This window comes from Centrocercus urophasianus, unplaced genomic scaffold (genome assembly GCF_019232065.1).
Source record: "Centrocercus urophasianus isolate 14NV4802_14NV808 unplaced genomic scaffold, USGS_Curo_1.0 seq_10, whole genome shotgun sequence".
Lineage (NCBI taxonomy): Eukaryota > Metazoa > Chordata > Aves > Galliformes > Phasianidae > Centrocercus > Centrocercus urophasianus.
Genome location: NW_024884142.1, coordinates 48,659,754 through 48,673,542, shown reverse-complemented (window position 1 = coordinate 48,673,542; position 13,789 = coordinate 48,659,754). Strand labels below are relative to the sequence as shown.

The following is a 13,789-nucleotide window of genomic DNA, read 5'->3' as shown; positions in this document are numbered from 1 at the left end:
TCTGCCTGATTCCTAACATACGGAGCCTTATTTCCATTTTCCCATAGTTTCTGTGTAAGGTCTATGCTAAATATATTCAAGTTACTTGAAGCACTAGTGTTGCCTTGCAAGCTTGTAATGACTTTGTAGCTTTTATGTGTCCACTTCTAAACTTGAAAAGCAAACCCTTTTCCCTGTCTAAACTCCTTAAGTATGAGAGGTTTTTTTTTCTTACACATTTATCTGCTGGTTTCTTGATAATTTATTTAAAGATAAATTCTTGGGGAAAGCAATAGATTTATGCTTATTAATGCCTAAGAAGGATTTTAAAATTATTTTTCAGATTCTCTTTGTTACTTATGCACTAATAAATGTACTGCAGAGGGCTTATAATAATGCGTTTTTCTAAGTGCATAGTTTATATTACTGACTGAAAGCACTCTCTTAGAAATTGTTCATGGGAGTTTCGATAAACTTGAATTCTAAACCAAGTGTGATGTTAGCCTTTGGAGTTTGCACTTCATGCTCTCATTGCTAAATGTTTGTATGCTGTTGGTGCAGGCATCATTCCAAGGTGATTCTACGGTATGTTAGTTTTTGTTGTCAACTTTTATGGAATTTTAAAGATAGTTCATGGGCCACGTTTTTAAAACAGTGGTCTAGCATTAACAAAACTGACTATTTGAATAGCTACTCAGTCTTTATGATACCAATTTTGTTATGATGCATGACCTCGTAATAATAAACGAACGAATAATACTCCATTAAAGTGTGAATGGAGTCTTAGAAGGCATGAATTACTCTGAGCATTGATTGCCTTAGAAACTGTCTCTGGAAAATGGAATTTGCTCACTTCTGACAAGCTGTTTTTCTGGTGCTTTAGTGAGATTAATTACTGGGCTTTCTCTTGTCAAATTGTGAAGGAAAGCAGAAAAAATTGTGAGCAAAAAAGGGTGATTATTTTAACCAGCCTGACCAATATTTTGTAATTAATAATTTTGAAAGGGGAAATAAATGTAGACATTCCTGTAATGACTCTGTGTACTCCGAAAGAGTCGGTTGTATAAAAATAGTTCATGAAGCATCCAGACTTGAAGAAAATAATACTTAAAAGCTGAATCTTCAGCAGGTAAACTTTCAGGTTCTTCTCTGAATGTCGGTAGTGTGAACCTCAATAAACACAGTTGCGTGAAGATGAGTGTCTTTTAGCATGTTTTATAACAGCATATGTTGTATTTCAGAATTTCTTGTTCCCAGAAAACAATGATGTAACCATAACATTTTACTCAATTTAATCTTACGGTCTGTGTTGGCAAAGATAACATAGGAAGTGTCTTGCCTCTGGTTTCTACTAAATGTTGAACTTTGCCAGGCATTTGTCTTCTGATTGCTAAGAAAAAGCTGTGGTGAGAGCTTTGGACACCTGTGGCTGAACTGATGGAGATCAAGCCTGTATTTAACAAATTCTTATGCACAATGCAAGCAAATGGTTAGGAATTGCTCTTCCTCCAAATGGAAATGGCAGATCTTCTGTTATCATAGATGTTTTCAGATTTCCAGAATGTGGTAGTATCTGAAACCTTTAGAAATCTAGCTGGAGTAGTCTACTAACAGTTTCAAATTTTCAAATACTTTACCCCTGAAATAATAGCAAGGCTAGTGGCTAGAGTCATGTTTCACTCATTATTTCACTAGTATATTATCTAGTGCCTTTTCTTGAACCACCCAAATACATACTCATTTTGGCATCCAAGAGCAGTGGTAGTCACACCAGAAGGTACTTAATCATGAGAGAATGATTGTTTAATCTTGTCTTGATTCTTTGAGGAGCTGTAAGTGGTTTGAATTCTGCCATTCCACATTCATCATATTTTTGGAATTCATACTGACATTGTCTTTGGCTTAAGGGAAAATCTGAGCTTCTGAGACTAGAAAATAAAATTATTACTTAAGTAAGTAGAATTTAGAAACGTACTAATAAATTGTCTTTCAAAATATGTTTTTGTTTTTTAAAAAGCTTTTGAAAGCTATAGGATAGCATGTTTTTGGATCACGTTACTTCAAGTTTTATCTAAATGTTTTCTTTTCAATGTTTTTCATTTTTGAAAAATTGGTTTTGGAAGTAATGCAGACTGCAAAGAATACTGGATTGCTGAATGCAAAGGCTGTTTTTGTCTGGCTGCTTCTTTCTAGAAATTCGAGTGTTAGGATGCTAAGAAAAAATAATAACACCAATGTGAAATACTGTATTTGTGTTGTACTGTAACTTCGTATTAGCAACCACCATAATGCTTCGGTGTGAAAGTGATAGATGTTGAGCTCACACTGAATTGAACTTCATCATGGAGGGAAAAAAAGATAAGAATGGTAATCTTGTTGGAAGGCATCTAACACAAATAAGTTTTAAATAGGTTAATATATGATTCAGGCCAAACTGGTCTGGTGTGCTTCGTGTAATTAAGGTGTTTTTAAATACGTTGTTAGAATGTGTAGAAAACTTTGTCTTGCAATTCTGCAGTCCTATGAATTTTTGCTTTCTATCAACATGATTGTTTTTCAGTCAGTTTTAATAAATAAATTTTAATAAATCTGTGAAGAGAAATTAGAGAAAATAATTGTGCCATTCCGAAGTAGATTTTTCGGTTCAAACTTAATGTCCTATTAAGGAATTAAAAAAAAAAAAAAAAAAAAAAAAAAAAAAGCAAAAACAAATAAACAAGTATTTTATTCAGACTGATAGAAATGCATTTTTCTTTTACCAGCAAAACAAAGCACAAATAACTCTAGTGCCTTATTTTTTTTACGCAATAGCTCACTCTCTTTTCTATAACTGATGAGACATTAGTTTTTAGAGTTTAGGAAATTAAATGCATCTTTTTATAAAGAATATTTGGCTTATCACTATACAGTGTTACATATTGGAGTTCATCTAAGCCCATAGTTTGATGACATATTATGGCTAGTTTCCAGATATCATAAGATCAAAGGATCATAGAATTGTTTGGGTTGGAAGAGATCTTTAAGATCATCTAGTTCCAACCCTCCTGCTATAGGCAGTGACACCTCCCTCTAGACCAGGTTGCTCAGAGCCCCATCCAGCCTGGCCTTGAATACTTACAGGGACCTCTTTGATCAACCTGTTCCATTGTCTCATCACCCTCACATTAAAAAAAAATTCTTCCTGATATCTAGTCTAAATCTACCCTCTTGCAGTTTAAAGCCACTTCCCCTCATCCTGTTGCTTCATGCTCTTACAAAAAGTCTCTCCCCAGCTTTCCTGTAGGGCCCCTTCAGGTACTGGAAAACAGCTATAAGGTCCCCCTAGTGCCTTCTCTTCTGGCTGAAGAGCCCTAGCCCTCCCAGCCTGTCCCTGTAGTGAAGATGCTCCACCCCTCTGATCATCTTTCTGGTCTTCCTCTGGACTTGCTCCAACTGCTGCATGTCCTTCTTCTGTTGGGGGCTCCAGAACTGTATGTAGTACTCCAGGTGGGGTTTCACAAGAACAAAGTAGAGGGACAAAATCACCTCCCTCAACTTGCTGGTCATGCTTCTCTTGATGCTACCCAGGATACTATTAGCTGCCTGGTTTGCAAACACACATTGCCAGCTCATGCTGAGTCTTCTGTCAGCTGACACCCTTAAATTCTTCTCTTTAGGGCTTCTCTCAAGCCATTCTCCATTCTCCACCCACCCATATTTGTGCTTGGGATTGCCGTCACCCAGTAGCAGGACCTTGTACTTGGCCTTGTTTAACTTCGTGAGGTTGGCCTGGGCACGCCTCTCAAGCCTGTCCAGATCCCTCTGCATGGCATGCCTTCCCGTCAGTGTGTCAGCTGCAGCACTGAGCTTGGTGTTGTCTGCACGCTTGCTGAGGATGCCTTCGACCCCACTGTGCATGCCGCTTATAAAGATTTTAAGTAACACCAATCCTTGAGAACAAATCAAAATAAAAAATGTCATGAATGTGTGACCAAGGGCGGTGAACTGATACTGTTTTCCTTTAAGCAGTTTACAAAATTTTAATAGGATAACTTCATGTAAATAGACTTTCCAGAGAGTTGTGTATCTATTTTGCAGCAGCGTAGATACTGTCCAACTCCTGCTACCTCCATGACATAAACCACGTTCGATACTTAGCTTGTTGGAGAAAATGATGATTGTGTATCAAGTCTTGATGCACCATCCCAGCTTTAAATTTTGGATTAGTAGCCAAGAAACAAATATGCATATTTCTGCTTTGGGATCCTCACAGTAAAGAGCAAGAACTTGGCTTTGGCCCTTATAAAAAAGGTGTCAAAGTAAATCATTCTGGTATAGTCCTTGTAGCTAGACTCTGAGTTAAAAAGGGGAGGGGTATAAAATGGCCGTCATAGCTATGGCTATAATTAGAAGCTAAATTTCCATTCATTGTGAACGTTTACTAGGCTTAACAGTTCAGACTGTAATGCTTGAATTGCTTTGTCAAGTAGACTAGCTTGGTTGGACTATGTTGTTTCCTGAGAGGAAATGGAAAGGAACTAATACAATGCAAATACTCCTGTGAGTGCTGATACAGACAGAAAATGAGAAGTAACGTTGCACTGAATTGTCAAAAAAAAAAAAAAAAAAAAAAAAAAAAGAGGTACTGTGACATGGGATTCTGAAGTACAATACCAAAATAAATTGAATTATAAACATTGAAAAGAGGAAAACTGAAGTTTCCTTCTTGCTGGTATAAAAATGAGATTTGGAGACTGAAAGATTCACTCTGGAAATGATTATAGTTGTATTAGCTTTTGGTAGTGCTTCTGAAAACCTGCTAGAATCGGTTCTACAGAAAGTAGCCTGCACCACAGTAGAACTGCACTGATTTCCAGTTTTCCAGGTGAAGAAGCCCTTTTTCCTTGTAGGAACAAACAAAAACAAAACTTTTACAATATTGATAAATGTGACTTCACAGAATTTCAGGAGTTGGAAAAGACCTCAAAAGATCAAGTCCAACACACCTCTAAAACAGGTTCTGTATAGTAGGTCCTGCAGGTGGGCATCCAGGATGAATATCTCCATAAAAGGAGTCTCTGCAAGCACTCTGGACAATGTGTTCCAGTGCTCCATCACCCTTACTGTGAAGTTCTTCTGCATTTTTGTGTGGAACTTTCTGTGTTCAAGTTTTAAGCCATTGCTCCTTGTCCTATCAGTGTACACCACCGAGAAGAGCCTGGCCTCGTCCGTTTGCCTCCCACCTCCCTTTAGATACTTAATCAACGTTAATCAGATACCCCCTCAGTCGTCTTTTCCCCAGGCTGAACATACCCAGGTTACTCAGCCTTTCCTCATACTGGAGGTGTTCCAGGCCCTTTATTACATTTGTGGTCCTCTGCTGGATTCCTTCTAGAAGATAGCTGTCTTTTTTGAACTGGGGAGCCCAGATCTGGGCACAGTATTCTAAATGTGGCCTCACCAGGGCAGAGTAGAAGGGAGGATAACCTCCCTCAAGCTACTGACTGTACTCTTTAATGCACCCTATGATACCATTGGCCTTCTTGGCCACAAGAGCACACTACTGGCTCATTGGCAGCCTGTTCACCAGAACACCCACGTCCTTCTCTGCAGAGCTCCTCTCCAGCACGTTATCTCCTAACCCAGGCTGATGCACGTGGTTATTCTTTGCCAGATGCAAGACTCCATACTTGCACTTGTTAAACCTCATCATCTTCTTTCCTGCCCAACACTCCAATCTGTCCAGGTCTTGTTGAATGGTTGTACAGCCTTCTGTGTCAGTCATTCCTCCCAGCTTTGTATCATCAGCAAACTTGCTGAGGGTGGACTCTACCCTTCATCAGCTCGGTGATGAGGGCATTAAAAAAAAGATGCTGACTTATCTGTTATGATTCTGTGGAAACGTTGCACCTTAAATTGTAGCTCAGATATGCTTTATTTCTAGTCTTTCTATATTTTGCTAATGTTCTCACAATGGAATATCACTCCATTCAGCTGTACTTGTTACTGTAAGTGAAAGCTATTTTAGGATGCCTCAAAGCTCATTTAGGTAAGAGTATCACTGCAGAGAAGGACAGTCTCTGTTGTAGTCCTTTCCCTCCATGTTAAAAGAAGTGGCTGTGAGAAGCTTTTGTTTATCAGAGTTTCATGAGTTTTACAAGATTATTTATTTTGCTTTTGGGTATAGTACTTATCTGACGAGATGTTCCGAGCTGGTATTGTGAAGTTTGTATCCAGTTGCTCATTACTTCCACCTTAATGGACTTGTTGTGACTTACTATATAGTATTTTTCTGAGACTTACATAATAAGGAAGGGAAGATTATTTTTCTCCTATATTTCTTTAATTTCTTCAACATTTGCATTCCCTGTGTTTTCTTTTTCTTTTTTTTTTTTTTTCCTCATATAGTATGATTACTGAAGAAAATGGCCATGTTAACACACCTCAGAAAGGACTGCCAGTTGAAGAAGCCAGTGTAACTCCTGGGGTTCTTGAGACAGTATCAAAACCTGCTCTTTCACCCCAAATAGTGCAGGTTTCAGAAGAGCAGAATACCGTGCCTACTCCAGTAAAAAAAACAAGCAAGACAAAACCACAAATAGATGTGAAAGCGGAATTGGAGAAGAGACAAGGAGGAAAACAACTGCTTAATTTGGTGGTAATAGGTAATAATGTTACGTTAAAGGTATAGAGGTTAAAAACTCTTTTGATTGAATCGGGAAGTGATAAAAAATGAAAATTGTCGTCTCTTTATCATCATATGCTGTTTTCAGTTGTATCTGCTTGACCACTGCTATTGGGCGAAAGTACATTCAGACTTCCTTGGCTAAACCATGAGGTTGAGTTAACTTGCATTTGACAGACTAGTAAGATCTACTTTTGTTTTGTTTTGTTTTGTTCTTGGTAGTGTTTTCTTTTTAGTACTAATATGGAGATACAAGTTGGCTGTCAACATAAAGTACCAGTTTCAGTATAGTGTCTGCCAGTACTGCTAAAATCCTGTGGATTGCATGAACGTTAGTGTATGTGATTTTCATATATTTTTGTCTATTTCATGTTGTACTATATTTAAAATTTGTAAATCAGTAAAACTGCTGTGTTTTTCCTCCATAGGACATGTTGATGCAGGTAAAAGTACTTTAATGGGTCACCTACTCTACCTCTTGGGAAATGTGAACAAAAGAACTATGCACAAATATGAACAGGAATCTAAGAAGGCTGGCAAAGCTTCATTTGCATATGCGTGGGTCTTGGATGAAACTGGGGAAGAAAGAGAAAGGTAGAGTTATCAATTTAATGGGAAATTAGTAACATTTTTCTGAAAGAGCAACATTTGTTAGGAGATCTACTAATAAGACTTTGATAGAAGCATTCTAAATGCTTACAGGTATTTCCTCAGTGCTTACAAGTAAATATTTTGCTGTGTTGAAGTACAAATCAAGAGAGAATTAATATACTGGTTTGATTTCAAAAATTTGAACGAGAAGTTCAGTGTTTCTTCACATCTGTCTATGCAAAGGATTGTAGAGTGGGACCAAAATGTACAATGCTGAAAGCTAGTTTTCAATAAAGCTGTCTTTCTGGCTTATTACTGCAAATTTTCTCTCAACTTGGTTATTGTTGTGTGGGAAAACTCTAGGTTAAATTGTTTGTATGAAAGGGAATCAGAACAGTAAACTAAGCACTAAAATGTTGGTTCACACCTGACTTACATTACATTGAATATCAAGTTGATCCTAAAAAATATATATGTTTACTTTACAGAAATTTAAAATTAAATTCTACCATATTAAAAAAGTATGTAATGGGGAAGCAGTGAAGCTAATTAAAACGTATATATATATGACCTTCAAGAAAACTGAATAGAAAGTGACATGATATATTATGTTCAAAAAAAATAAAGAACTTTCCTGTGTGTGTGTGTCTATATCTATCTATCAATCTAGCTATAGATACGTAGGTTGCTCCCAAAGTAATGCCTCATTTATTTCCATGTAAATGATTGCAGATGCAAATTTAATAGAACAAATTTTCAGCTACAGAACAATTTTTCAACATAGTAACCACCATTAGCTATACATTTTTGCCAGTGATGAACAAGAGCCTGTGTGCTGCACTTGTAAAGATCTACACCAGTGGAGGTGGCCCACTATTTCACCCTTTCTTTGATGGGTAATTCACATTACCACTCTCTGGATTGCCATTTTGACTCTGGCTTGTAGTAGGGACAGTGTGTCTTGCCACTCGCAATGGTGTGATTCAGGAATTTTTCACCTTGAGCCTGGTGTTTGTTCAGTAGGTACTGACAAACTTGCATATGGTGTTCTTTGTTCCCATGCACACATTCATGGCACCCATCTGACACAAGCTTTATGACTTTTCAGTGTCAGCACCATCATTTCCAAAGCATTGAAACTGATACTCAGTTCTTTTCAGCTCTGTACACAGTCCCCTGGTTGTCATCTGTTCTGGATGAGCTGATTGAGTCACTCTTCATTTTGTGGTGTGACAGCTGCACATGGCTATCACACATAGGATATGGTTTGTCTTTCACACTGTTGTTGCTACCTCTGCCACCTCACTGTGCTCACATCCACTCTTTGTTTTCTTTTGGTGTTCAGCAAGCATCAATGAATGTCAGTGCCATTTTTTCTCTCTGGAGGAATTCAGGGACACCCCTTTGTTTCGTATGCACTTCCATGTCAAATGCCATTCTGTCAGACTGCTCCTCTGCTGCCATGTGTCACACAGCAACAACATGTAATGGATTGTTGGTGGGAAGGTACAGTGTTTTACTGCCATGCTGCCAACATCCATCTCTGACTGTGTGGATCAGTGGAATAACACAGGAGGCATTACTTTTGGAACAACCCTCATGTTTTCCTTTTAATCATTCATCCATTGTTCTACAGCATATAACTTCCTCTGGTTGCAAAGATAAATGTAACAGAGTAAACTGCTGCTGTAGAACATCAGTTAGACTGGTGGCTGTAGTGTGTTTACCTTTGTTTTAAAGGCAGATACATATTTGCAGCCACTCTGTATGTAACTAAACTTTTGCATATGCGTCTCCTTTCAGTTATGAAATGAACGTAGAAACCTGAGTAGGAGTGGGAACAGGGAACTGGGGAGAATATCCAGTAGCAACTGAACATGATTTTCAGAAGAAGCCTGATGTTGGGGTTTCTAATTTGTATAGTATTGGTAGTGTTGTTGTAATATTCGTCAAAGTATGTAAGAGAGGAAAACTGATGGGGAGACAATTGTAATGCTTGTAGATGTAACTGGATTAGAACAGTAATTTTCACTGCTTTGTAAAAGAAAAATTAGCAAGTTAGCTATAGTATGAAATAAGCTACTTGTGGTGCAGTGTGGTTAAGATGATAAACTAGAAATATGGTCAGGTATTTATTACCTATGAAATGTAAAATGTTAACAGCAATTAAGCTCTCATGGAAAAAAACCGTTATGAGCCCTAAACTTGCATCCCTGGTTCTATTTTTTTTTTTAATTTTCTTTTTTCCACTTTCTAACTTTTATTCACTTAGGTACCAGACATTTCTTCAGAAGATAAATTGTAATTATTAAGGGAAAATGTCTCTAAACTGGTATTTTTGCTTGATTTTTGTTTCTTAATGATTAGACTTACATAAAGATAGCTCTAGAGTCTGCTTTTCCAGCAAGCAAATTTCTTTCAATTTTTTGATGCAGAGTGAATCAAATGAAATTTATTACCTGTATAATTTCACGATTGTGCTTATAATAGCTTACTTTCTACCTCTGTGAAGCTTTCAAAACAGTTTTAATGATCTGTTCCACATATGTCTTGTTTAAGGGGAGTAACAATGGATGTGGGTATGACCAAGTTTGAGACGAAGACTAAAGTAATTACTCTGATGGATGCTCCAGGCCACAAAGACTTTATTCCAAATATGATCACAGGAGCTGCACAGGTAGAGATGGTTTAAAATGTCTTTTCCAATAGCATTATTTATAACTTTAAAATTAAATTCGCTTTCTTCTTATAAAAACTAACATGAAACGGAATCATTGATGGTGCTAAAATAGCTTACAAGTTTTCTAGACTTTAGATGGAGTATATTTGTTTTAATGTTAAAGGCAGCTTTTTTTTTTTGTAATTAACTTTTTGGAAGAGTGTTATTAGGGAAGTAGATTGAATACTGAGCTGCAGTTAGATGGAATCAGTTTTTCAAATGTGTCATTTATCTACTCAAGAATCTCTGTGAACATAGTTTTGTAGATAGAGATTTTTAAGTGGTTTTGATCTTAAAGAAGAAGTTTAGGCCAGCAAAAGGTATTCATGTGTTTAATACATTTCATAATGTATGATTAAGCACAGATAAGAGTTCATGTGCAGTATGTTTTATTCAGTGGAAGCTTTGTGTAGACTGCGTGACTGTGGTTTTGGGAGCAGTAGGTCAAATCCAAAAGCAGTGGGTGCTCTCATTGAATTTGGTATTATACCTCCGATTCTCACGGAGGCTAGTTGGTTAATTTATGATAGTTAAATAGGGGAGAATGGTACGTTGTTAAATGCAATAAAATGTGCAGTTTTTTTCCCCACTTGAAAATGCAAGTTTTTTTAATTGTAGGACTGATTCCTTGAATTACAAGAGTTTAAGTGTTGTGACACATACTGTGTAGAGGTTTGTGTTTTGTGTATTGCATTATTACGACCTGAAATATGAGTTTTATTTTATTATCTCAGTAAGAATAGGTACTGTTACTATGGTTTTATAGAGAGAGTAACTGCTGTGGGAAAGCTGTTTGTTCCAAATCATGTTCTAGCTTTGTAGCAGAGGCTGGGTAAGAATTTGGGGATTGTGACTCAGTGGTTAGGTTACAGGACAGGCAAAGTTCTCAAAGTGTGGTGTAGGGCATGTGTAGTTACTTATATCGTGAGACATACACTGCAGAAAGATCAGGATTTTTGAAACCAAAATTAGTTCTTTACTTTTAGATCATTAGAAAATGTTGACTCAACCACACTATTTTCTTTCCAATTTTGATTTAAAGCGCTTTTCATCTTTGAAAAAAAGTTGCAGACTACAACTTGCAGACATACCAGTGGTTGCCTTAGTTCAGCAGAAGACAAGGCTTGCCAGCTAAGGCTTGATGTGCTTCTGTGTTCCCTCAGGACTCACTCAAGACATCCCTCAGGGCAATTGTATTCTGAAGCCTATTAAGGAAATCACTGAAACTACAAGCTTTTGATGCCCAGGTAGCCTTAGCAGAGAAGAAATGGGTTGAAGAAAGCAAGTATGGCCCTGATGCCTTCACATCAGGGGAAATTTTGTTAGTGGGAATCTCCAACTGCTGTTGCACAAAATGCAAATGAGCCTTTTCAGAACCAGGATCTGGCCTTAAATACACAGTTAATTCACTTAAGTTCTCAGGCCATTTTTTTTCTGTGTAACTTTAAAACAAACAAACAAACATTTTTCTGTAGGGAGACATCTACCACAATACACCTCTGGGGCTCCAAGCAATGGGGAAATTCATCCCCCTCTCCCTTTTGTCGTACTCATGCATGCACAAGCCTCACTATGTGAGATGTGGGGAATTTGCATCTAGATCAGTGGGAGAGGTATTTTGGACGAGGGCTTTGTTTCCTCTCCCGCTATCCTGAAGCTTACATATGTAAAGAATATGAGAAAGCACTTCTTTTCTCTCTTTCCGTTAACTCTAACTGGCTGTTACTTCCAAAAGAAGAGAAAGTTGTTTTTTGATTGCTTTCACTATCTGATTTTTTTAATAGGCATGTTATATAGCAACATGTAAGGTTGACAGCTAAATCTGTCCTTTTTCCTTGTGTGCTGGTTTTTCTACAGTGCTGTAGGCTGCAATAACTATTTGTCTTTAATGTCATGGCAGAGCGTTTGCCTAGATAATAAAATATGTGGTGGATTACTTGGTCTTCCAGTTTCTGAGTCTGGCATGCTCCTTTGTGCTGAATAGATTGTGAAACATCAACATGCAACATGCAGCAGTTGTCTCTGGTTGAATAATACTTTCATTAGTTGAGGTCCATTCAACAAAGTGGGTGCTTTGAAGAAGACAGGTTCCTCAGGCAAGTGTTGGCTTGTGTTTAACATAAAACAACAGTGAATGACATGAGGTGATGTAATGCCATGGTATGTCAGTGAAATGGGCATGAAGCAGATAAAGTAAACAGTTCCAGTTGCATTTGAAGCACATTCGTTCTCTGTAAAGTGCAGTTGTGTGGGCTGTTGCTGATGAAAGTGTTTAGTCAGATTATTACCATCTCATAAACAGTTTCAATTGTTTGGGATATTTTTTTTGCTTTTGTTTTTATAATCCAGGCCGATGTGGCTATTTTGGTTGTGGATGCCAGCAGAGGAGAATTTGAAGCAGGATTTGAGACAGGTGGACAAACTCGAGAACATGGATTATTAGTGCGCTCTCTTGGAGTCACGCAGCTAGCTGTTGCAGTCAATAAAATGGACCAGGTACTTGCTTAACTTTCTCAGTTAAATGAAGGGGTTTCAACTAGGACTGTGGATCATAAATTTAAGGATCAATATTGTGAAACTAATAATGAAATTGCTGTTTTCTTTCTTTGATTTTCAGCCCTTAGTCTTTTATTTAGGCTATACACTAATTTTCTGTTTGAGTATATTTTCAAAGCACACTAGAAAGATAGAGTATTTAAATTTAAAATGAATAGAGGTGTGAAAATTTGAACTAAGGTGCTAATCCAGTGGCATCTGTAAGGGCACCTTGGTGGTCAGTCAGGTCAAGTCCAAGAGCTTTATTTAAGTCTGTGAAGTGTGTTACATATTACTTGCTGTTTTTTAGATTATTGCTGTGATATACGATCTTCATGAATCTAAATTTTGTGTGAACGTTTAAAAAAAAAAGGAAAGCAAAAAAAGGGAAGAATTAGATGCTGTTCAAGGACTAATCAAACTAGAACCGCATGCAAATTTGTGTTGACTGTTGTCACTATTTGTTAATGTGTTTGTTTGCTCTTACGTCTTCAACTATTAACCCACCTGGAAATCTTGTGTTTACAACATCTGCAGGTGCTGTGTGTGAGAAGCCCAGTTGGTACTACAGACTTAAATGACATGCAACTGTTGTTTAAGATTTTAGAAATCTACAATTTACTATCACAATCTGTTTCTATTTTAGGTCAATTGGCAACAAGAAAGATTCCAGGAAATTACCAGTAAGCTTGGCCAGTTTCTTAAACAAGCTGGCTTTAAGGTAACATAGACTTCTGAGGTCTTCATTGCTTTGTTCAGGCATTTGGGTAGGATGAGTGGTTGTTGTGGTCAGGTTATTTTGCATCACTTTTTTGCTGGTCATATATGCATGTATTATTGCACATACTTTTTCTTAATAGCGTGTTCTCTGACCCTTTTGTAAGGTTAATCAGTTTTTTTTAATACTCTTTCTGTCATCATCTTTTCTTAGGCCTGTTGAATCTTTGGGGCACTCGCATTGTAGTCTCTTGGTATTGTTTTCTAAAAGCAGAGTAGATGAGGGATTGCTGAAATGTTCAGTGTTATATGAATTACAGTAGATGATTTTGTATTAGAGCAGGTCTTGGCAAGGATTATGAACTAAAAGAACACTCTATTTGCCATTCTCAATTCTATTTCTACCATTTCCTCAGTTCAAACTGCTATCTATTTGAACTGGTTGCAGCCTTCCTGAAATCGTTATGTATAGAACAGCAGCTCAGACTAAAGCATGCCTGTCTGATATGAAGTTGGAGTTTGTTATCTGAAATCAGTTTCTAGTTGTTAATGTTGTTATCTTAACTCCTTGCTGGAGCGCTGTG

The 13,789-nt window shown here is 37.3% G+C and overlaps 1 protein-coding gene across 3 annotated transcripts in view; it reads left to right on the top strand.

The window, feature by feature from the left end:
* HBS1L (HBS1 like translational GTPase) overlaps window positions 1–13,789 on the top strand; it is a 65,200-nt gene that overhangs the window by 39,888 nt on the left and 11,523 nt on the right. For all 3 annotated transcript variants that reach the window (XM_042828298.1, XM_042828312.1, XM_042828305.1), the window contains 5 exons: window positions 6,367–6,623; window positions 7,072–7,237; window positions 9,794–9,911; window positions 12,303–12,449; window positions 13,135–13,209. In XM_042828298.1, coding sequence (XP_042684232.1) covers window positions 6,367–6,623; window positions 7,072–7,237; window positions 9,794–9,911; window positions 12,303–12,449; window positions 13,135–13,209 — 763 coding nt within the window. The remainder of the gene's footprint in view (window positions 1–6,366; window positions 6,624–7,071; window positions 7,238–9,793; window positions 9,912–12,302; window positions 12,450–13,134; window positions 13,210–13,789) is intronic.